The 22,796-nt window shown below is 43.8% G+C and overlaps 2 protein-coding genes across 4 annotated transcripts in view; both read left to right on the plus strand.

The window, feature by feature from the left end:
• Positions 1 to 1,102: 1,102 nt before the first annotated feature.
• On the plus strand, positions 1,103 to 5,510 carry LOC117595150 (stonustoxin subunit beta-like). The gene is made up of 3 exons (XM_034294949.1): positions 1,103 to 1,112; positions 3,719 to 4,193; positions 5,498 to 5,510. Exons 1-3 carry the CDS (start codon positions 1,103 to 1,105, stop codon positions 5,508 to 5,510), a joined length of 498 nt encoding a protein of 165 aa, XP_034150840.1.
• A 12,619-nt stretch (positions 5,511 to 18,129) lies between these two features.
• LOC105009479 (NLR family CARD domain-containing protein 3-like) overlaps positions 18,130 to 22,796 on the plus strand; it is a 39,095-nt gene continuing 34,428 nt past the window's right edge. For 2 of the 3 annotated variants that reach the window (XM_034295605.1, XM_034295606.1), the window contains exons 1-2: positions 18,130 to 18,259; positions 19,685 to 19,842. In XM_034295605.1, coding sequence (XP_034151496.1) covers positions 19,775 to 19,842 — 68 coding nt within the window. In that variant the 5' untranslated portion in view covers positions 18,130 to 18,259; positions 19,685 to 19,774. The remainder of the gene's footprint in view (positions 18,260 to 19,684; positions 19,843 to 22,796) is intronic. The other variant, XM_034295607.1, reaches the window with a different exon arrangement.

Raw genomic sequence — 22,796 nt, forward strand, 5'->3', positions numbered from 1 at the left:
TGCCCACAATGACATGTTCCCGGGCCTACCCAGAGACCAGGAACTCAGGGATGCCCACAATGACATGTGTTCCTGGGCCTATCCAGAGACCCAGAACTCAGGGATGCCCACCAATGACATGTTATTGGGCCTACCCAGAGACCCAGAAATCCAGGATGCTCACAATGACATGTTCTTGGGCCTACCCAGAGACCCAGAACTCAGGGATGCCCACCAATGACTTGTTCCTGGGCCTACCCAGAGACCCAGAACTCAGGGATGCCCACAATGACATGTGTTCCTGGTCCTACCCAGAGACCCAGAACTCAGGGATGCCTACAATGGCATGTTTCCCTGGGACCACCCAGACCGTTCAGAGACCCAGATTTACGTATGTGTGTGTCCCTATATCAGTTATCCTAAGCTCCTATAACTTGTAGGTTGTTTAACACGAACCGTACAATAAGTCATAGTTTATTTTCTTTAATTTGGGTATTGAAAATCTATCACTGGTGGCCTTAGTAATCACAGGCTACTTTTGCGCGGGTAACACTTATTTGAGTGTGGGTGTTCATGATTGGGAACCTACATTTACATGAATGGGGTTTCTGCAACGTTTTGACAATGTTGGTGGTTGTAGAGCAAAACATCAAGCTGCTGCAAATTTAGTGTATGTGTGAAAAGCTACGCATATCTTGGTTTTATATACAATCATGTCAATACCCTTTAAAAAAAACCCATTTATTTTTCAACAAATGACAGAATAAGATAATGTCCTTAGATTTGGAGTTCAGATAAAGTCAAATCCTGGAAGATCATGGGTTATTGGATAAATTGGCATGACTGAATATCTGACAGACATTTAGTGTGTAATGTAGGGATGTAGCCCAACCATATTGAAGTAGAAAGCTACTTTGGAAACCCTTTCCAAAGGCACTGTACAAAACCCATAAGGTAAAATGCTAATTCTGTTTTCGGCCAGCTGTGTAAACTTAAACATTGATTGATCCCGCTAAAGTTGTCAGTTGGTTCTATTGCTATTTGTGTTCTAGTGGCTCTTAATATGAAAGTAATCTTAATCAGATTACGTTACTGAGTTTCAGTTACATTACTAACATAACAAATGTGGACAGGTAACTTGTAACTAACAGATTACATTTGAAAAGTAACCTACCCAACAACTACCCGTTTGGGGCAGTTGATGTAGGCTCTGGTATTATATGCAGTGTAGTATATGCTAATTTACTGAATAATATCGACTATGTGTACCTTACTAGTGATTTTTTCATGGTTGATTGTTTTCTGAAAGATAGGTTTCATGTTAGCTAGTAACTTTCAAGGACCTTTTGATGCTGTAATGTGTGACAGGTGGACAGACTGACACTCAGTCTCCTCATGGACACGATTACCCACGAGAAAACATCAGCCATAATTCAACGTACAACAACACTGATTACAGATTGTTTTGAAAAACTCAAATTGGCCCTAATTAATATTCCAGGCCAATCAATCGGTCAACTTCTAGTTTTTGTGGTTGTGTGATGGGAGGAGGGGTTGTGTGTGATGGGAGGAGGGGTTGTGTGTGGTGTGTGATGGGAGGAGGGGTTGTTTGTGATGGGAGGAGGGGTTGTTTGTGATGGGAGGAGGGGTTGTTTGTGATGGGAGGAGGGGTTGTGTGTGGTGTGTGATGGGAGGAGGGGTTGTTTGTGATGGGAGGAGGGGTTGTGTGTGGTGTGTGATGGGAGGAGGGGTTGTGTATGGTGTGTGATGGGAGGAGGGGTTGTGATTAAAATATAAAAATATTGACAATTTATATCACAATTTGAATCATAATTTGATCAATTGTCCAACCCTAGTGTGGTGTGTGTATGATGGGGATGGGTGTTCTGTGTGTGTGTGTGTGTGTGTGTGTGTAAGACAGGTTGTGTATCACTGAATGACAGTCTGCTCCTCTGCTTCTTCCACAGTGTGGATCATGGTGGAGAGTGGAGGTTGAAATCAGGACTGAAGAAATGTAAGTGATTTATTATACAGAACACATACAGCTGGAGTGTGTGTGTGTGTTTGCATGTCTGCATGTCACAGTTTGTGCATGTTTTTTTCATTCTGTGTGTGTGTGTTTTATCTGAGTGTCTTAACCTTTTCACGCATGAGTTTCCCTCAACGGTCCCCTAGCGTGAGTTTTTTTGCGTGTGATTTCAGTACTCATTCCAGAATGTGATTATGACTTCACAATACATTTAATCTGCAGCTTCCCAAAAACACCACTCTGCTTACTAGTTATGCATAATTTTTTATTTCAGTTACATTAGAAAACCTCTACCGGTACAAACTTTTAAATGTGTATTGAATAATTATTGACCAATCTTAAAAAGATCGTGGCGCAAAACATACTGAAACGCTTCACTTGTTGTATCAATAAAACATGCTAACTATAAGGCAATAGGTGGTGTGTACATCATTTATTTACGTAATTATTCAGAAGCTCTCAAAAGCTCACAAATTATGAATTCCAATTCTTGCATTTAGTAATGGTCAAATACGATCAGTGAAAAGATGATTTTTGAAGATTACGTTGAGCTTTTTTCCTGATGGGGACAACAAAAGTAGTGCTGTCATACTGTTTTAGTGTGACCTGTAATTCAGTGCAGCGAAAAAGAAGATTAATGACGGTTCTAAATGTGTCTTATTGTATTGAGCGGTAGAAGTAAAAAAAGTCTGACATTTTAGTTATGTAGTATCTGCATGATGTGTCACTTCTGAGCACTGGATCAAACTATTGTGCGGCAAAGGGCGGTGGGTCGCAATCATTTTAAACTTAGAGATGCGCTATTAAGTGTCTATATCCAGCACACGTGCTTTCATTGCGTGTTATAAATATTATTGAAATTACATAGTTATTTTTACCCTGATATATTGGGGAGGGAAAAATCATAGTTTTCCCAGGATGGCAAATCTGTCTGAAAGACTGTAAATGTAAATGACCATCAGGTCTCAGAGTTAGTCACCTTTCCTTATCTTTGGTTGATAAAAAAAAAAAGCATAGCGGTGCCCACAAACGGTTAACATAACTTCTAGAAATGTTTTACACAATGATTTTGACCAGTTGTCAGCTCTTCCAGGAAATGGTAAGATGCTCTACAGTAGTCACTAATATCATTTGGTTTTGTGTATCTTATTTATTTTAGAAAAATATAACTGCTAGTGTTGGCTGCCTGTTGGTACGTAAGTAACCCTTCTTGTCCCGATTTGAATGCTTGCTACCTGGTTAATATCATAGTGTGGTCTTCAAACAATTACAATGAGGAAATAAAGTTATAAACACTGTTTGAGCTAAATGTGAGTAAATAAAAGCGCGGTCTGACCAGCGATTGTAACATCACTCGTACCTAGACGTTCTAATGGTGCGTTCTAACAATACGTTCTAATGGTGCATTCTAAACTATACGTTCTAATTGTGCATTCTAAACAATACGTTCTGATGGTGCGTTCTAAACAATACGTTCTAATGGTGCATTCTAAACAATACGTTCTAATGGTGCGTTCTAAACAATACGTTCTAATGGTGCATTCTAAACAATACGTTCTAATTGTGCGTTCTAAACAATACGTTCTAATCACACTGGTGTTATCCTACACGTGAAAGGGTTGATATCCAGAACATGAGACATGCATGTGTGTGTATAATGAATGATGATGATGTGTAATATTGTGTCTTGGTCTCATCCATCAGATGTCTGTGATCTCACACTGGACCCAAACACAGTTATCAGAAACCTCTCTCTGTCTGAGGAGAACAGAAAGGTGTCATTGGGAGGAGGAGACCCGCAGTATCCTGATCTCCCAGAGAGATTTGAGTATGAGCCACCGATGTTGTGTAGAGAGGGTCTGTCTGGACGCTGTTACTGGGAGGTAGAGTGGAGGAGGGGAGGGGCTAGGATAGGAGTGACATATAAAGGAATCAACAGGAGAGGTGTTGACTGTTGTCTTGGAGACAATGACAAGTCCTGGAGTCTGGACTGTTATGGTGACAATTACTCTGCCTGCCACAATAACAATACAACTGACATACCTGTCACCTCCTCAGACTCCCACAGAGTAGGAGTGTATCTGGACTGGCCAGCCGGCACTCTATCCTTCTACAGGGTCTCCTCTGACACACTGACCCACCTGCACACATTCAACACCACATTCACTGAGCCCCTCTATCCAGGGTTTGGAGTTTATTATTCTGACTCCTCAGTGTCTCTGTGTCAGATGGTCCCTGTGTCAAACACAACATGATGTTTCACTCTAATCATGGTCATGTTCAGTAGGACACCGTAGTAAAACACTACAGTAACTCTCTAGTGAGTAAATATGACTAGAGACATTAACAGAATGAATCACCACACTGGTCTGTAAAAGCTTCTCATTTACAAATAATTAATCAGGTTGTTATTGTTTATCATTGGTGTTTGTAAATATCCCTGTCTGTAGAATGTTTATTTATTTCATTGTTGATAAACATTCCTGCTTCTGTAATTGAATTACCATGTCCCAGATTTGACAGAATAAATAAGTGTTTTAAAACAAATTATTCAAGATTGTGTTAAAAATACAACGTGTGTATGTGTTTGTGTGTGTGTGTGTGTGTGTGTGTGTGGGGGGGGTAAATACTTTACTAAACACCAAAGCCTCTCTTCCTTGTCCTTCATCTCTTCATCTTTCCCCTCCTCTCCTGTCTTCCTCTCATCCTCTCTTTTCTCTTACATTCCACCTCTCCTATCTTCCTGTTCTCCTTACTCAATCATTTCTCTTCCTGTCCTTCATCTATTCCTCTCCTCTTCCTCTCCTCCACTCTCTACCTCTTCTTTACATCCTCACCCCCATCTTCTTCATCTTCTCTTCCTCTCCCAATTTCAACCTCTCCTTTCTCATTCTCCACTCTTCCTCTCTTTTCTTCACCTCCTTCTCTCCTCCTGTACTCTGCCTCCTATTCTATTCTGGGCCTGGGGTCTATGAACATGGTGGGGATGTTTGTGGGGACGCTGGCAGCTAGACTGAGGGTTGAGTATATCTACTGTAAACTGGTTAGGAACCTGTTGGTGGGTATCTGGGTGTTCAGCTAGACTGAGGGTTGAGTATGTCTACTATAAACTGTTAGGAACCTGTTCATGGGTATCTGGGTGTTCAGCTAGACTGAGGGTTGAGTATGTCTACTATAAACTGGTTAGGAACCTGTTGGTGGGTATCTGGGTGTTCAGCTAGACTGAGGGTTGAGTATATCTATTATAAACTGGTTAGGGACCTGTTCATGGGTATCTGGGTGTTCAGCTAGACTGAGGGTTGAGTATGTCTACTATAAACTGGTTAGGAACCTGTTCATGGGTATCTGGGTGTATTGCTAGACTGAGTGTTGAGTATGTCTTCTATAAACTGGTTAGGAACCTGTTCATGGGTATCTGGGTGTTCAGCTAGACTGAGGGTTGGGTATGTCTCCTATTAACTGGTTATGAACCTGTTGGTGGGTATCTAGGGTGTTCAGCTAGACTGAGGGTTGAGTATGTCTACTATGAACTGGTTAGGAACCTGTTCATGGGTATCTGGGTGTTCAGCTAGACTAAGGGTTGAGTATGTCTACTATAAACTGTTTAGGAACCTGTTGGTGGGTATCTGGGTGTTCAGCTACACTGAGGGTTGAGTATGTCTACTATAAACTGTTAGGAACCTGTTCATGGGTATCTGGGTGTTCAGCTAGACTGAGGGTTGAGTATGTCTACTATAAACTGGTTAGGAACCTGTGGGTGGGTATCTGGGTGTTCAGCTAGACTGAGGGTTGAGTATGTCTACTATAAACTGTTAGGAACCTGTTCATGGGTATCTGGGTGTTCAGCTAGACTGAGGGTTGAGTATGTCTACTATAAACTGGTTAGGAACCTGTGGGTGGGTATCTGGGTGTTCAGCTAGACTGAGGGTTGAGTATGTCTACTATAAACTGGTTAGGAACCTGTTCATGGGTATCTGGGTGTTCAGCTAGACTGAGGGTTGAGTATGTCTACTATAAACTGGTTAGGAACCTGTTCATGGGTATCTGGGTGTTCAGCTAGACTGAGGGTTGAGTATGTCTACTATAAACTGGTTAGGAACCTGTGGGTGGGTATCTGGGTGTTCAGCTAGACTGAGGGTTGAGTATGTCTATTATAAACTGGTTAGGAACCTGTTCATGGGTATCTGGGTGTTCAGCTAGACTGAGGGTTGAGTATGTCTACTATAAACTGGTTAGGAACCTGTTCATGGGTATCTGGGTGTTCAGCTAGACTAAGGGTTGAGTATGTCTACTATAAACTGTTTAGAAACCTGTTCATGGGTATCTGGGTGTTCAGCTAGACTGAGGGTTGAGTATGTCTACTATAAACTGGTTAGGAACCTGTTCATGGGTATCTGGGTGTTCAGCTAGACTGAGGGTTGAGTATGTCTACTATAAACTGTTAGGAACCTGTTCATGGGTATCTGGGTGTTCAGCTAGACTGAGGGTTGAGTATGTCTACTATAAACTGGTTAGGAACCTGTTGGTGGGTATCTAGGGTGTTCAGCTAGACTGAGGGTTGAGTATGTCTACTATAAACTGGTTAGGAACCTGTTCATGGGTATCTGGGTGTTCAGCTAGACTAAGGGTTGAGTATGTCTACTATAAACTGTTTAGGAACCTGTTGGTGGGTATCTGGGTGTTCAGCTAGACTGAGGGTTGAGTATGTCTATTATAAACTGTTAGGAACCTGTTCATGGGTATCTGGGTGTTCAGCTAGACTGAGGGTTGAGTATGTCTACTATAAACTGGTTAGGAACCTGTGGGTGGGTATCTGGGTGTTCAGCTAGACTGAGGGTTGAGTATGTCTATTATAAACTGGTTAGGAACCTGTTCATGGGTATCTGGGTGTTCAGCTAGACTGAGGGTTGAGTATGTCTACTATAAACTGGTTAGGAACCTGTTCATGGGTATCTGGGTGTTCAGCTAGACTGAGGGTTGAGTATGTCTACTATAAACTGGTTAGGAACCTGTTCATGGGTATCTGGGTGTTCAGCTAGACTAAGGGTTGGGTATGTCTACTATTAACTGGTTATGAACCTGTTGGTGGGTATCTAGGGTGTTCAGTTAAACTGAGGGTTGAGTATGTCTACTATAAACTGGTTAGGAACCTGTTCATGGGTATCTGGGTGTTCAGCTAGACTAAAGGTTGAGTATGTCTACTGTAAACTGTTTAGGAACCTGTTGGTGGGTATCTGGGTGTTCAGCTAGACTGAGGGTTGAGTATGTCTATTATAAACTGGTTAGGAACCTGTTCATGGGTATCTGGGTGTTCAGCTAGACTGAGGGTTGAGTATGTCTCCTATAAACTGGTTAGGAACCTGTTGGTGGGTATCTGGGGTGTTCAGGGATTGTTGTGTTCAGTTACTGTGGAGGATGATTTGGTGTTGGGCTTTTAAATTGTGCTTGTATTTATTTTGGTTGGTTGTTTGTTGGTTGTTTCTCCTCTTCTCTTTCCTGTCCTCTGCGTCTCCTCTCTTCCTCTCCCCCTCTCCTCATCTTTCTCTCTGCTCCTCTTCCTGTTCTCCTCACCTCCTCTCCCCCGTGTCTTCCCTCCTGACTCACCTCTCATCCTGTCTCCCTCCCTCTCCTACTCTTTACCTCTTTCCCTCTGTTCCTCTCATCATCCATCTCCTCCTGATCTCCACTCTTCCTCTCCTCCACTCTCTCTCTTCCTCTCCCCCTCTCCTGTCTCCTCTTTCCTCCTCATCCTCACTGCTCTTCTATCTTTGTCTCTCCCTCTCCTCTCCTCATCTGTACTTCTCACCCTCACCTCCTTTCTTCCTCTCCTCCTCTCTTCCTGTCTTCCATGCTTCCTCTCTCCCTCTCCCCTATGCTCCGCTCTTCCTCCTTCTCTTCTCCTCTCTTCCTCTTCCTCCTTCTCGCCTCCTTTCCCTCCACTCTTCCTCTCCTTCCCTTTTCTTTCCCTCTCATCCTCTTTTTCTAAACCTTTCCTCTCCCAATGTCCACCTCCTCTGTAGCTCTCCTCTCTTTTCTTGCCTCCTCTTTCTCTCTCTTTCATTCTTTTCTCCTTTTCTCCTTTTTTCAACTCCTCATTTCCTTTCTTCCTACCCTCTGCTATTCTCTCCTTCTCTCCCTCTCCTTCTCAGCTTCTTGCTATTCTTTCTCCTCTTCCCTTCCTCTCCCTCTCCTCTCTTCCTGTCCTCCTCTTTTCCTCCTCCCTTCTGCTCCTCTTCCTATTCTCATCACTTCATCTCCACCTGTCTTCCCTTTTCCTGTCTCCCTCTATTCAGTTCCTCTCCTCATCTCCACTCTTCCTCTCCCCATCTCCTCCTCATCTCTACTCTTCCTCTCCCCACCTCTTCCTCATCTCCACTCTTCCTCTCCCAATCTCCTCCTCATCTCCACTCTTCCTCTCCCCATCTCCTCCTCATCTCCTCTCTTCCTCTCCCCATCTCCTCATCTCCCCATCTCCTCCTCATCTCCACTCTTCATCTCCCAATCTCCTCCTCATCTCCACTCTTCCTCTCCCCATCTCCTCCTCATCTCCACTCTTCATCTCCCAATCTCCTCCTCATCTCCTCTCTTCCTCTCCTCCACTCTTTCTTCCAGTTTATAACTGTGTCATTGTTGGTTGAAGTAGCTGACATTGTAAATGTGACTGAGTGGATACAGTACCTGTCTCTGTGAAGATGGTGACGGAGGTGTTGGGTGAAGGCAGAGGTAAACAGGGTGATGGTGGCACTGGAGTCGATAAAGGATGATGGATGGATGATTAAATGGTGAGGTGTCTGCAGTCCCATGTTAAATGGAGGCTGTGTCTCTGGGTGAATCAGTCACTTTACATGTTGTTCAGAAATGTTCAGATTTTCTGAAGGTTTCTTTTGGCCAACAGGTTGATGTAGTGGATTTTATCCTGATTTGGAGATGTTTATTCGGACAGTAAATATTATTAAGTTATCGGTTGGTATGCACTGTAAACTTGAATGCTCAAAATAATAAATTGCATTAAGTACTGAAAACATGAAATATGTTCAATAATTGTACTAACTTAACACTGTGCGTGCTTGTCACATTATGTCTCTTTTTGTGTTTCCTAAACTTCTTGACAACCAGACACCAACACATGAGAGCATACCATCTTAGTGCACCTTAATTTTTCAAGCCAAAATCACATACATCAAGTGTAAACTCTCTTTTAGTCAGTGGGGAGCTGCCAAAACTTTCCAAATTTGCACAGATTTACCTTGTAAATAACAAAATATTTGTTTCTTTGTTGTAATTTTGATTCATGGTATGTAGAACATCTTCGTTCCTATGAGTTAGAGTCCACACAAGAAAACCTGTCTATCCATCAACAATCAGAGCTCAACCATACTGTCACATTCTCTGCGTACAAGATTGGTTGTTTGCTGCTGTTGACTCCAAAGAGGTTCATACAAGTGAGACAGAGTAGAGACTACTCTGGTGAGTATGTTAAACTTTATTAATGCCAATTTAATTTTTCACGCTTTTATCACGGTATTATAATTTTATAATTTAAAAATGTCTCTTTGTTCATCAGTAAAATGGAAGCCGCAACCCCTGAACCCATGACACTTCACGCCATTCAGACTGACTGTGTACGGAAAGTGAAGCTTACCTCTCGGCCAGCCTCTGTGGAAGTGGTATTTAACAATTTGAAGGAACAGCTGGAATTAGACCCTGACTTCACCTTGCAATATGAAGACCCAGACTTCTCTAGTGGCCATTGAGGAGTTACCACAAAAAGCTGTTGTGCATGTCTTACTTTCTGAGGATAGCAGTTCAGCTCCATCTTCCAAATTACTTTCAGATGTGTCATCTCCAGATTGGCTCTGCTGGTGACCACCTGGTCCTTTTCCAGTTCCAACATTCTCATTTGATGTTGAGCTGAAGCTTAGAGAAGGGAATACTGACTCTAAAAGGAATGGAAGATAGCTTAAACTGACCAGAAACCAGAAGCATGACATTTTGAAGAAACTTGCATCTACTATATATGGCTTCAAGGTTTACCCAGGTGACCGAGAGATAGCAAGTGCAGCTGAGGCTCTTGTGACCAAACATCCCTGTCTTAAAGAAGCAGGATCTGACAATGGCTGGAATGGTTTGGAAGAACAGCATCAAGTTTAAAATGGTGTAAATGGTGTTAATGATTTAGAAGACTAAGCTTGCTTTTACACTTTCTTGTTTTGTTGTGTTCCAGTGGTTTATTCAGGTCAAGTGCACATATTTTACCTAATGTTAATGCTAGAACTCTTGGCACCCATTGATTAGTTAGAGTGAGAGGGAGGGTAAGAGAGTGAGAGGGTGGTGGAGAGTGAGAGAGGAAGAGGAGGGAGGGTAGGGGAGAGAGAGAGAGGAAGAGGGTGAGAGTGAGTGATGGAGGGTGTGGGAGAGAGAGGAAGATGAGGAAGGGTAGGGGAGAGTGGGTGAGGAAGAGGGAAGTGGGGGAGATCAAGATAATGTAATGTTCTGGAGTTATTAAGCAACATAATGGTTTGAGTGCTCTGTTTTATGAATTATTTAGATACAGTACCTTGGGATATCTGCAGTTAGTAATTAAAATATGAGTGCTCAGTTTTGTGGGTGATTTAGATACAGTACCTTGGGATAACTGCAGTTAATAAGTAACAGATTTGAGTGCACTGTTTTGTGGGTGATTTAGATACAGTACCTTTGGATATCTCCAGTTAATTAGTATCCAAATCACCCACAAAACACAGCACTCAAGTATGTTACCTACTAACTGCAGATATCCCAAGGTACTATATATAAATCACCCATAAAACAGAGCACTCTGTTACAGTACCTTGGGATATCTGCAGTTAATAAGTAACAGATTTGAGACCCCGGGGAAGACCTAGGACACGCTGGAGGGACTATGTCTCCCGGCTGGCCTGGGAACGCCTCGGTGTCCCCCCGGAAGAGCTGGAGGAAGTATCTGGGGAGAGGGAAGTCTGGGCATCTCTGCTTAGACTGCTGCCATCGCGACCCTCCACAGGATGCCGCCAGGGACACAGTCGAATGCCTTCTCCAAATCCACAAAACACATGTGGACTGGTTGGGCAAACTCCCATGAACCCTCCAACACCCCGTAGAGGGCATAGAGCTGGTCCAGTATTCCACAGCCAGGACGAAAACCACACTGTTCCTCCTGAATCCGAGGTTCTACAATCAGCCGTATTCTTCTCTCCAGAACCCTGGCATAGACTTTCCTGGGGCGGCTGAGAATTGTGATCCCCCTATAGTTGGAACAAACCCTCCAGTCCCCCTTCTTAAAAAGAGGGACCACCACCCCGGTCTGACTTCCCAGAGGCACTGTCCCCGACCGCCACGCGATGTTGCACAGGCGTGTCAACCAAGACAGCCCCACAACACCCAGAGACTTGATGTACTCAGGGCGGATGGACGAGTCCACCTCTGAGCCCTGTGACGGCGGGATTGAAGAGATCCTCCTTCCACCGCCCGACGACATCCCCAGACATCCTCTACTGTAAACAGCATTGGTAGGGCACTGTTTCCCTCTCCTGAGGCGCCGGACGGTTTGCCAGAATCTCTCCATGGCCTCACCGAACTCCTCCCAGGCCTGAGTTTTTGCCTCCACAACCACCCACGCTGCAGTCCGCTTGGCCTGCCGGTACCCGTCAGCTGCCTCAGGAGTCCCACAAGCCAACCAGGCCTGATAGGACTCCTTCTTCAGCTTGACGGCATCCCTTACTTCCGGTGTCCACCACCGGGTTCGGGGATTGCCGCCTCGACAGGCACCGGAGAGCTTACGGCCACAGCTCCGAGTGGCTGCTTCGACAATGGCGGTGGAGAACATGGTCCACTCGGACTCAATATCTCCAGCCTCCCTCGGGATCCAGTCGAAGCTCTGCCGGAGGTGGAAGTTAAAGATCTCTCTGACAGGAGACTCGGCCAGACGTTCCCAGCAGACCCTTACAGTACGCTTGGGCCTGCAGAGTCTGTCCAGCTTCCTCCCCCGCCATCGGATCCAACTCACCACCAGGTGGTGATCAGTTGACAGCTCCGCCCCTCTCTTCACCCGAGTGTCCAAGACATACGGCCGCAGGTCAGATGAGACGACAACAAAGTCGATCATTGACCTGCAGCCTAGGGTGTCCTGGTGCCACGTGCACTGATGGACACCCTTATGCATGAACATGGTGTTCGTTATGGACAAACTGTGACTAGCACAGAAGTCCAAGAACTGAACACCACTCGGGTTCAGATCAGGGGGGCCGTTCCTCCCAATCACGCCCCTCCAGGTGTCACTGTCGTTGCCCACGTGGGTGTTGAAGTCCCCCAGTAGAACGATAGAGTCCCCAGTCGGAGCACTTTCCAGCACCCCTCCCAGTGACTCCAAGAAGGTCGGGTACTCTGCACTGCCGTTCGGCCCGTAGGCACAAACAACAGTGAGAGACCTATCCCCGACCCGTAGGCGCAGGGAAACGACCCTCTCGTTCACCGGGGTAAACTCCAACACATGGTGGCAGAGCTGGGGAGCTATAAGCAAACCCACACCAGCCCGCCGCCTCTCACCATGGGCAACTCCAGAGTGGTGAAGAGTCCATCCTCTCTCAAGGAGTGTGGTTCCAGAGCCCAAGCCGTGCGTAGAGGTGATCCCGACTACCTCTAATCGGAACCTCTCAACCTCACACAGTAACTCAGGCTCCTTCCCCGCCAGCGAGGTGACGTTCCACGTCCCTAGAGCTAGTTTCCGTGTCCAGAGATCGGGTTGTCTAGGCCCCTGCCTTCGACTGCCACCCGATCCTCTTCGCACCGGCCCCTTATGGTCCCTCCTGTGGGTGGTGAGCCCACGTGAAGGCAGCCCCACGTCGCCCGTTCGGGCTGAGCCCGGCTGGGCCCCATGGGGGAAGCTTTTTTCCAATTTTTGAATCCAGAAGTGATAAAGGCGGGCTCTGATTTTACAGCAAATGGTGTGAGTTTGTCCTGGTAAATTCTCGTGCAATAAAAACACAAAACCTCCTTCTTCACTGCATCATAATGTAGCCAGGGAAAGTCCTTCTACCAGCACTCTTGGAAGGAGAGAGTTCTGTTAGACAGAACTTGAGTGTCAATACATTTTGGGTGTGGCTGATATAACTCTGTCCTCTGTCCCCTGACTTCAGTGTCTCTCAGCTCTCTGTCCCTGCTCTGAACACCCTAAAAGGAAAACAGTCACAATGTCACACAATGCGACAAGACTGCAGTTACTACAATCACCTTAAAACCTTCCTCTCATGATCAACCTACTAAAATCACCTCAACCTTCATATAACACCTACGTGCAAGTCTGCTGTGCTGGCTCTCCCTGCATCTCCCTCACCAGTGGTAGTTTCCAGCTGAACCTCATCTGATCTTTAATGTGAAAGCAGTGGAGATGATGAAGGTATAGAACAATACTGATGGGAATGTCAAAAACAAGCAAAAAACACAGACAGACAAACTCTTTTCTAGATGTGAGAGATGTGTAACGTTATTCGTTTTCAAGTTACATAGGTTAAGTTAATAGAAAAATCCTGTTCTTTTACAATCATCTTCAATACCATTTTTCGTGTCAAATCGCTTTTATCCATTTAGTTACTGGAAAGCCTGCCTTATTTTCGCCAGCCAACGTTGGCTAGTAATGTTAATAGCAACAACGTTTACCTAGCAAGAGTGTATAGGCTACTAGTTGAATCACAACATCAGCTTAAAGTCAACCACTTAGACAGAAAATATTATTATCCCCCTGGACGAAATTATTACCAACTCACATTCCCTTTCTTTTCTTCCCCATGAGAAAGAAATCTCTTAAATTGAGCTGATGCTGTCTTTTCATCTTAACCACTGACCAGTCGCCTCTCAACAGCTACAGACTCCCGCTTCCCAAGCACTCTGATCCTGAGCCGTTGAGGGGCGGGCCGGAGGCAAGACGCTGTGTTGCGCTTTCAAAATAAAAGCAAGCGAGTTACAGATTTCAAAATAAAATATTGTTCTCCTCCGCGGTATAATTTTTGGGTGGGACAAATGCGACTGTCTCCAATATTGGAGGGGACACGTCCCCCCCCCCCCCCCCCCCCCCGGTTCCTAAGCCCTTGCCCTCCAGTATATATGTTCTCTCTGCTCCCCTGGTCTTTGTGTGGTATTGTCTGGCCTTTTAGAGCATTGTTGGGCTACACCATTTTTGGGAATCATTAAATAACAGTTACCTGCACGTCTCCGTCGCTCTGCTCCTCATTCCATTCGAGCCTGACACTTACCCATGGTAGGATTTTGTTTTCGAACTACACAGTTTTTAATTTAATAATATATGCTAAATCCGCGTCTTTGAAAGCTGTTTGGTGGAGTCCAGGGTCAAGATCAAAGGTGCTTCATTTAGTTGTGTCAATATACTCTGGTCTGTTGTTGGAGCTGTTTAGTGGAGGTAGTGTCCAGTGTCTGGGACAGGGACCGAGGTGCTTCCTCCAGCCCCTGGAATGAAAACATTGAATGGTCTTAAAGGTGATTTGAGACTTCATCTTCATGGTCAGATTACCACACCTCTGGAATCTGGAATCAGGAGAAGAGCTTGTCCGTTCCATCAACAGTGTTGTTGGCCCCCTGCAGTCCATTCCGGTCGTAGGAGACCATGTAGTTCAGCAATTTGAAGACTACAGATTAGGCTGAGATTGTAAAGTATACTGTCAATCAAACCTGGCAAAGCTGATCCCTAAACGGCCTCGCCCCATTAGAGTAGCTGAATAAAAACAGATGTCTGTACCACTGTCAACGAGATTACAAAGGCATTCATTCTCTGTTCATTATATTGTTCTGCTCAGCACTTGAAAAGAGAGAGAGAAAGAGCTTGCACCCAAAAGTGCTCTGGATATCTTGAATTCCTCATTGACAAAGACATTAATGCAAGCACGCACGCGTACAGACACCCACACAGAGACAGACAGAGACACACACAGAGACACCCACAGACACCCACACAGAGACAGACAGAGACACACACAGAGACACCCACAGACACCCACACAGAGACAGACAGAGACACACACAGAGACACCCACAGAGACACACACAGAGACAGAAAGAGACACACACAGAGACACCCACAGAGACACACACAGAGACAGACAGAGACACACACAGAGACACCCACAGAGACACACACAGAGACAGACAGAGACACACACAGGGACACCCACAGACACCCACACAGAGACAGACAGAGACACACACAGGGACACCCACAGACACCCACACAGACACCCACAGAGAAATATACAGACACCCACACAGAGACACACACAGGGACCCACAGAGACACACAGACATTCACACAGACATCCACACAGACACCCACACAGACACCCACAGAGACACACACACAGACACACAGACACCCACAGAGACATACACAGACACCCACAGAGACACACACAGACTCCCACACAGGGACACACACACACACGGAGTACTGCAGCAGGCCAGCCTTTCTGCCTTACACAACAGACCGATGTTCAAAAGAGTTGAGTTTTAACACACTTCTATTGTATCAAAAACTGGTCTGTCCACTACTCTTTTCCACAGTTCATCATGACTAGTACAACAATACACTAACAAAAAACAAAACAAACTAACTAATAACCAAACAAACTAACAACCAAAACCACTCAGGACAAACAGAGTCTCCAGGTTCTTAACATAATACATCAAACAAACAAACAACCAAAACCCCACAGGAAAAACAGGGTCACCAAGTTCTTAATACAATTTAATACATCAACAAATATTAATTATTCCACAAACACCAGACATACTTCGCCTCCCCTTATCTCTACAAAGCCCTGTATATCACCCATTTCTCTGAAATACCCATTATCCAGCTTGATCCTCACTTTTGTCATTGCTTTAAAAAGTCATTCCACTATCATCTTCATTTTTTATTCTGCATGTCCTACTAAAATAAATGTATATTTTAGGCTGTCTTAACAGAAAGTTTAGCAGTTTTCATTTTGCACTAACATTTCTGGATAAGCAAAAAAAAGCAGCATTGATTACTTCCTGAAAAATCTAATTGAATGTTGCTAACAAATTGAATTGTGGTATAAATAAATTGTACATGTCAGAGCTGCTTCTAACCCATAAAAGAGCAGTGCTGCTTGTTCATGGGTTAGAAACAGGCCTTCTACAGTATGATTGTAGTGTGGTTACAGCAGGTGTTTGCTTACATCTAGTGGAAGGTAACAATACAACACTTATCAATGTGTGGTGTGGGAAGGCTATGAGGGGCCGTCAGGGACATTATTCAGAATTACCTCCCACAAACACATGTGAAATGCTCTTACATACACTATTGAAACACTCTCACATAAACTCATTTAGCTAATTGTGCAGTCTGTTGTCAATACCTTAAACCATTTCACATGGTAAAACACAATTTGCAGATCTCACTTGGACTTTTCAGCAAAACTCTGAACACATTCTCATTCTCAAAACACATTCTGCACTCTAATGTACGTCATCCATACTGGTAAACACAAGTGGCAACAATCAAATACCAATAGAGAACACATGTCATTGATTGGACACAACCACACAAAGTTGATTTAACATGTTTCAAATGATGTGACACAACCAATATAAGCCAGTAGATTTTGACTGGTTGCAGGTTCATATCAACAAAGAACAAGAATTACAGTATCACAGAGACAAAGGACAAGTTTGTGAGATGCAGGGTACAGTACTGTAAAAATAGGAGGAAAAAAGGAGGAGGAAGAACCCCCCAAAAAATGCAAAGAGCAAAGCAGAGTAGTCATTTCTGATAAATTTTGAGCTATGATAGAACATGTTTTCGTTCATCAAAAGACAATGCCGTAAAAATAGGACGTTTGTTTTGAGATTAAAAACGTACTTTTTAAGTCAGCAAACAATAGCCCAAAAAGTAGAAAACACATTGTTATATGTTTTAACAATGTGTTTTCATCTTTTTGGGCTATTGTCTCTCATCATTTGAATATTAAAATTAGCCATGTGTTGACGGTCACGACACGAAAATGTAACCAATGGAATTACTTATTTTGACACAGCTTTTTTGACACACATTTTTAGCCAATAAGTATTAAACTAACAAGGTAATGTGCCAAAAGGCGGACCTTTTTGTTATTTTCTCAAAAGGAGGACAAATGCGTGACAAGCTTAAGGCTGCACCTGCAGCCGGACTGTCCAGCCTAAACCCGGAGGAATGGCCAACCTATGCGACATATATAATATACATACAGTATTCCCCCAGCTATCCGCGGTTCCACATTCGCGAACTCATGTATCAGCGGAAATCCGCGGAAGAAGGACCAAATTCTAAAAACGCGCTAATTTCAGCCATCCAAGCGTCGATTGCATGAAGTCTTTCTATAAAAAAAACATAAAAACACATTGGTTTATGTATATTTAATGTATTTATGAGTGTTTTATATTTTCTGTACTATAATCATCCGTCGCCGTTTATAGTGACATGTTGAAAGACAAAGAAACAGAGATCTCATTCCAATCACAATGTTTTTACAATATTATCATGAAATAAGACGATGGAAAGGGTAATGTCCATTTTGTGTAATGATCTCATGCCAATCACAATGTTTTTACAATATTATCATGCAATAAGACCATGGAAACGGTAATGGGGCATTTTGTGTAGTGTTACTGGGTGTTAGGGAGTAATTTTTAAGGGTGCGTCACTTTACCGCCATTTCCCACATCCGCTAGGGTTCGCAATATAATAACGAGGGATAAATACGGGGGATATACTGTATAATATGATTATAGTTAAATATATATTTTTAACCAGAACCTTGTCAAATGCGAAAACAGTCGGGCAGCCTTTCAGTAGTGTATATAAGAGCGTTTCACTTGTATGTATGAGCTTTCAGTAGTGTATATATGAGCTTTTCACTTGTATGTGTGAGAGCGTTTCAGTTGTGTATATAAGAGCGTTTCACTTGTATGTGTGAGTGCGTTTCAGTAGTGTATATACGAGCGTTTCACTTGTATGTGTGAGAGCGTTTCACTTGTATTTGTGAGAGCGAATAATCTTCCAGTTGTTTATGTGAGAGTGTTTCACATGTGCTTGTGAGAGGTAATTCTGAATAATGTCCCTGACGGCCCCTCATAGAAGGCGGCTGTACTGAAATCGAAAGTAATTATTGTTGGTCCAGGATTCATATTTAGACATCGCGGGAAGGGGGAAGATACAACAATAACGTAGGTATTTCAAGGACAATGGTCTTCTAAAGGACAGAACGTGATAATTAATTTTGGAAGTGAGATATTATTTGTCAGTACTTGTGCTTTAAAAGTTTATGATTATAATGATGATAACAGCAGACGAATAAATACTGTCGTGTACAGGAACATATTCCCTGCTAAAACATGAGAAAAGGCCCTTGCGCCGCTTTCTCATACAACAAATAATGACCAGTAACCAGGCTGACGACGTCCCCGTTTTTGGTGGCTTGTCGCTCTGAGTTAGAGACCGCAAATTCAAATAATATTTTTTTAGAGACCGGGAAGCAGAGTCTACTGGTTGGAGACTCAATCGCGCTGTGCTTGTTTTTGGCTAAGAGGGGGCTGCTCGCTATAGTTGCTTCATTCACTCCTTTGCTAGTTACTTGCTCAAGCTAGTTTTTGAGGAAACTGCTGTGGGAAACACGGACCGAAGCAAGCAAGTGTCAATTGAATCCACAATATCACCACAAACGTCTTTTCGAGACAGGTTTCAATCGTTTTAAATACTATCTAGTGATGTTATAATGTCACAATTTATTATTATTTAATAGATAGATGATCTGCTCCATAAGGTTTAAAATAAGTTATTCTAGCTAACGTTAGGTATGTAGAGGTAAGCTAGCTTGGTTAAAAAAACGTTCACATAAAACACATGCATTGGACGGGCTATTTTGAAAATATGATCATATTAAACTAATGCAACTATGAGAATATGTATTTGTAGATTACAATGTTAATGATTTGACATATTGTGAAAATATATGTAGAAATATTCATGGATAACATTAGCATAATATTTACTGTTAGAGTGGAGAGGAAGGAGATTGAGGAGGAAAGGGAAATATATGACAACAGAGCCTGCCATTTTATTATAATAAACAATGTTTTTGAGATAAAATACAAAAATGAGAAAAGCATTTGGAATCTGTTAACCAAAGCATTTTATCTAATAGTGTGCTATTTATTATAAAAAATTGGAGAGGAAGGAGAAGAGAGTGAGAAGGAACAATTAAGGGAGTAAAAAGATTGAAATGAGGAGAGTGTAGAAGATGATGGGGAAAGTTAAAGAGAAGGAAATGAAGAAAGAGAAGGAAGATGAGTGAACAAAAGAGAAAGATTGTAGTAGAAGAAAAAGTATTGTCTCTGTTTTTCAATTTTTCTCATGTTCTCTTCTGGTCTTATTCTGCCAAGACAACCAGGACCACTGAATGGCTGTTCAGATTAGACAGTTCAGACTTTCCTGTGGTGTTTCAGACATGTATGTGGTGTACCAAGTAAACAGAGTGTTTCTTTATGTTTTCTAAGTGAATCATTTGGTCTTTGTTATTAGTAAAATGTTTAATAGCAGAAAAGTTAAGACAAAACGGGTGTACTGCTAAGCGAGGTGACTTGTTTATCCAGGTAACTTCTCTGTTCTTTGGATGCCCAATTCAGCAGGAGACCAGCCTCCTCTGTACCCAGCTGTGTGTCCACGAAGAGTGCTGGGTGTTCATGACCAAGGACCAATCTATGGATCGTCATATTAGGTTCAGAGAAGGATACTTTTCTACTGAACAAAGGTAGGAAGAAGTCATGGGTCTTGGTCAGTGATTGTCAACATTGTCTCTTATTTGTTTATTTGGACCCCCAAATATCTGCCATGACAACAGAGCTGTTCTGAGGCATGATGCCAATTAACAATTATGATAAATAATCTCAGTAAAGGTATGGTTTCATCTTTACTGAGATGCATAAAATGAAGCTGGTTTTAATGGCAGTATAATGCATTATATTAATAACCCACTAAAGTCAAAATACGGTTGGTTTATTGTTAAATATTAAGACTTATGGACATTTGCTTTTCTTTATGAACAAGTAGGCCAGTTTTCTGTATTACATTTGCATTCCCGGTGTGGCCAACCAGTAAGGCTGTAGAACATGAATGGAATGCCATATAAGTCAATATGAAGTAAATAAATATGGCTATGACATAAATCCTTAAAAAAATTAATTAAGCAGTTAATATATATATAAATTGGTTTTTGTTTCAAATTAATGTTTTTCAAAGGATAACTTTAATATATTTCAGGGTACTTTTATTTAATGATTTATATAAAGGGACTTGTATTTCATAATGACACATTAATTTCTTAATGACACATTTTCACCTGGTATATTCAAATGAATAAGGCGTGATTATCTCACAGTTATATCTCACAGCAATACCATCCAGCTGCAGCCACGCAGACTCGGCTGGCTAAAACTTACTTCCATATCGTCATTTCCTGACCCACTTTTCGCTATTTCAAACGGTTGTCACTTGAGTAACCTTAGTAACGTTTGGTCAATTCCACAGTTGTTTACCATTTCATACTTTCCCTTACATCTACCTCATGATAAAACTAGTTAAAACAATTACACCTTTTACATATAGCGGCACAATTAAGCAAATTATTATCGAAATTGCGATACTAGTAGTTAATATAGGATGGCTTCTGTCACTTGGACAGTGGTGTAGTGGAGCCCGGAGAAGTGGGTATACTGTAATCAGGGGCTTAGAATTAGGGGGGACGGGGTGACTCCCCCCCAATATTACAGACAGGTCAATGTGACCCTCCTGGAAATGAGTGAAAATCCTGGAATTTAGCTAATGACTCATAATTGTATCTTAATTTAGTTACTTGGTGTTTGGTAATGAAGGGCGTCAGCTTTGCATCAGCATGTCATCATGTAGACTTTTCACAAACTATTTTACAGTATTTCTAAGCTACAAAACACTAAATTTGAAGCAATTCTTATCAAATACAAATGACGAAATTATTTTTTGTATTTGAAATACATATTTGAAATGCATCTATCATAAATACTGCCCACCCCTGTCTAACACCATGTAGATACATTGGAAACCAAGTCTTAGAACTACCCTAACCTACCCAGTTTCTTGCATCCCAACCAGAGGTTCTGTATTGTGAAGCTTTGCCCATAGGGGCTTCGCTCCTATTGGTTTACCCCTCTGCCAGCTCTGCCAGCAGCTTCCCCACCCTGTGTGCGTTTGGTGGGGATCTTCTGAGGAAGGGGTACGCGCTGCAGTTCCACTGCCAGCCTCCCCCGTTCTCGTGGGGTTGTAGAGACCGTTATGGAGTCTCCTTCGAAGGTCGCTGCCCTACAGGAGGAGATTGCTGACCTTATGGAAAAGGAGGCGGTGTCCCTAGTTCTGCTGGGGCGGAGGGAGAAGGGGCTATACTCCCCTTTCTTCCGGGTGCCCAAGAAGACGGGGGCATGAGGCCGATTCTAGACTTGCGCATTTTGAACAAATGCGTGTCAAAAAGGCCGTTTCGCATGCTCATGACGAAACGTCTCCTGGAGTGTGTGCACCCCGGTGATTTTTGCGTCAGCATCGACCTGAAGGACACCTACTTCCATGTTCCTGTTCTACCATGCCACAGGAAGTTCCTGCGATTTTCCTTTCAGGGCCAGGTGTACGAGTACATGCGCATTCGGTTCGGGTACGCGTTGGCCCCCAGCCTCTGCCTGGATTCGGTGCATCACCGGTGATGGTGGGTCAAGGTCCCGAGCTCTCTGGAGTCGGATCTGGCGTTCTTGAGGGACCTGCGCACTCTTCTAAGTGGGTATAGTGCCTTCCTCCTCTCCTAGTGTATTCTCCCTGTCATGTCTGGGGTGCGATCGGAGGGGCTGTCGCTCATACTGGTCGCCCCTTTTTGCCCGGGTGCCCAGTGGTTTTCAAAGGCGGCCCAGTGGGGACGCCGTGGCCGATCCTTTACCGCCACGGGGCGCCACTGCGGGCTCCGAGGACTGACTGCGGCCGCCGAAGACTGACTGATAAGGTGGTCGCGACCATTCAGGGCGCGAGGGTGGCCTCAACGTCAGCTAGCTATACCAGCCGTTGGGTTATCTTTGCCCGCTGGTGTGAGGATGCGGGGGTTGACCCCCTCTGTTGTGACGTGGGCAGTGTCCTATTGTTCCTGCAACGTTTGTTTGAGCAGCAAAGGTCTCCTGGCACGCTTACGGTGTACACGTGGGCAATCTCAGCGTGTCATGAGGGTTTCAATGGAGTGTCTGTATTTAGCCTTGGTGAAACTGTTTCTGGCCGGGTCCCGCAGTCTCCGACCAGTGACCCGGCGGACGTTGCCACAGTGGGATTTGGCTTTGGTTCTGGAGGCGCTGTGTGATGCACTGTTCGAACCGATTGATCAGGTACCGTTGAAGATGCTGTCCTTTAAAACGTCGCTTCTGTTGGCTCTGACTTCTGCTAAGAGGGTCAGTGACCTTTGTGCGCTGTCGACGCAGCCTGGCTGTCTCGCCATCAACGGCGATTGTAGCAGGGCTGCGTTGCGCCCTAACCCAGCCTTTCTGCCCAAGGTGATCAAGGCGTCGTTTCGTTCCATGAAGATGGTGTTGTGGGCGTTTTCTCCTCCTCCCCGTGAGGAGAGGTTGAATAGTTTGTGTCCAGTGTGCGATTTTGGCACAGTAAGTGCTGCGCATGGCCACGGTGCAGACCCCGCCCCAGCTCTTT

Source organism: Esox lucius, chromosome 11 (genome assembly GCF_011004845.1).
Source record: "Esox lucius isolate fEsoLuc1 chromosome 11, fEsoLuc1.pri, whole genome shotgun sequence".
In the NCBI taxonomy this organism is placed as follows: Eukaryota; Metazoa; Chordata; class Actinopteri; order Esociformes; family Esocidae; genus Esox; species Esox lucius.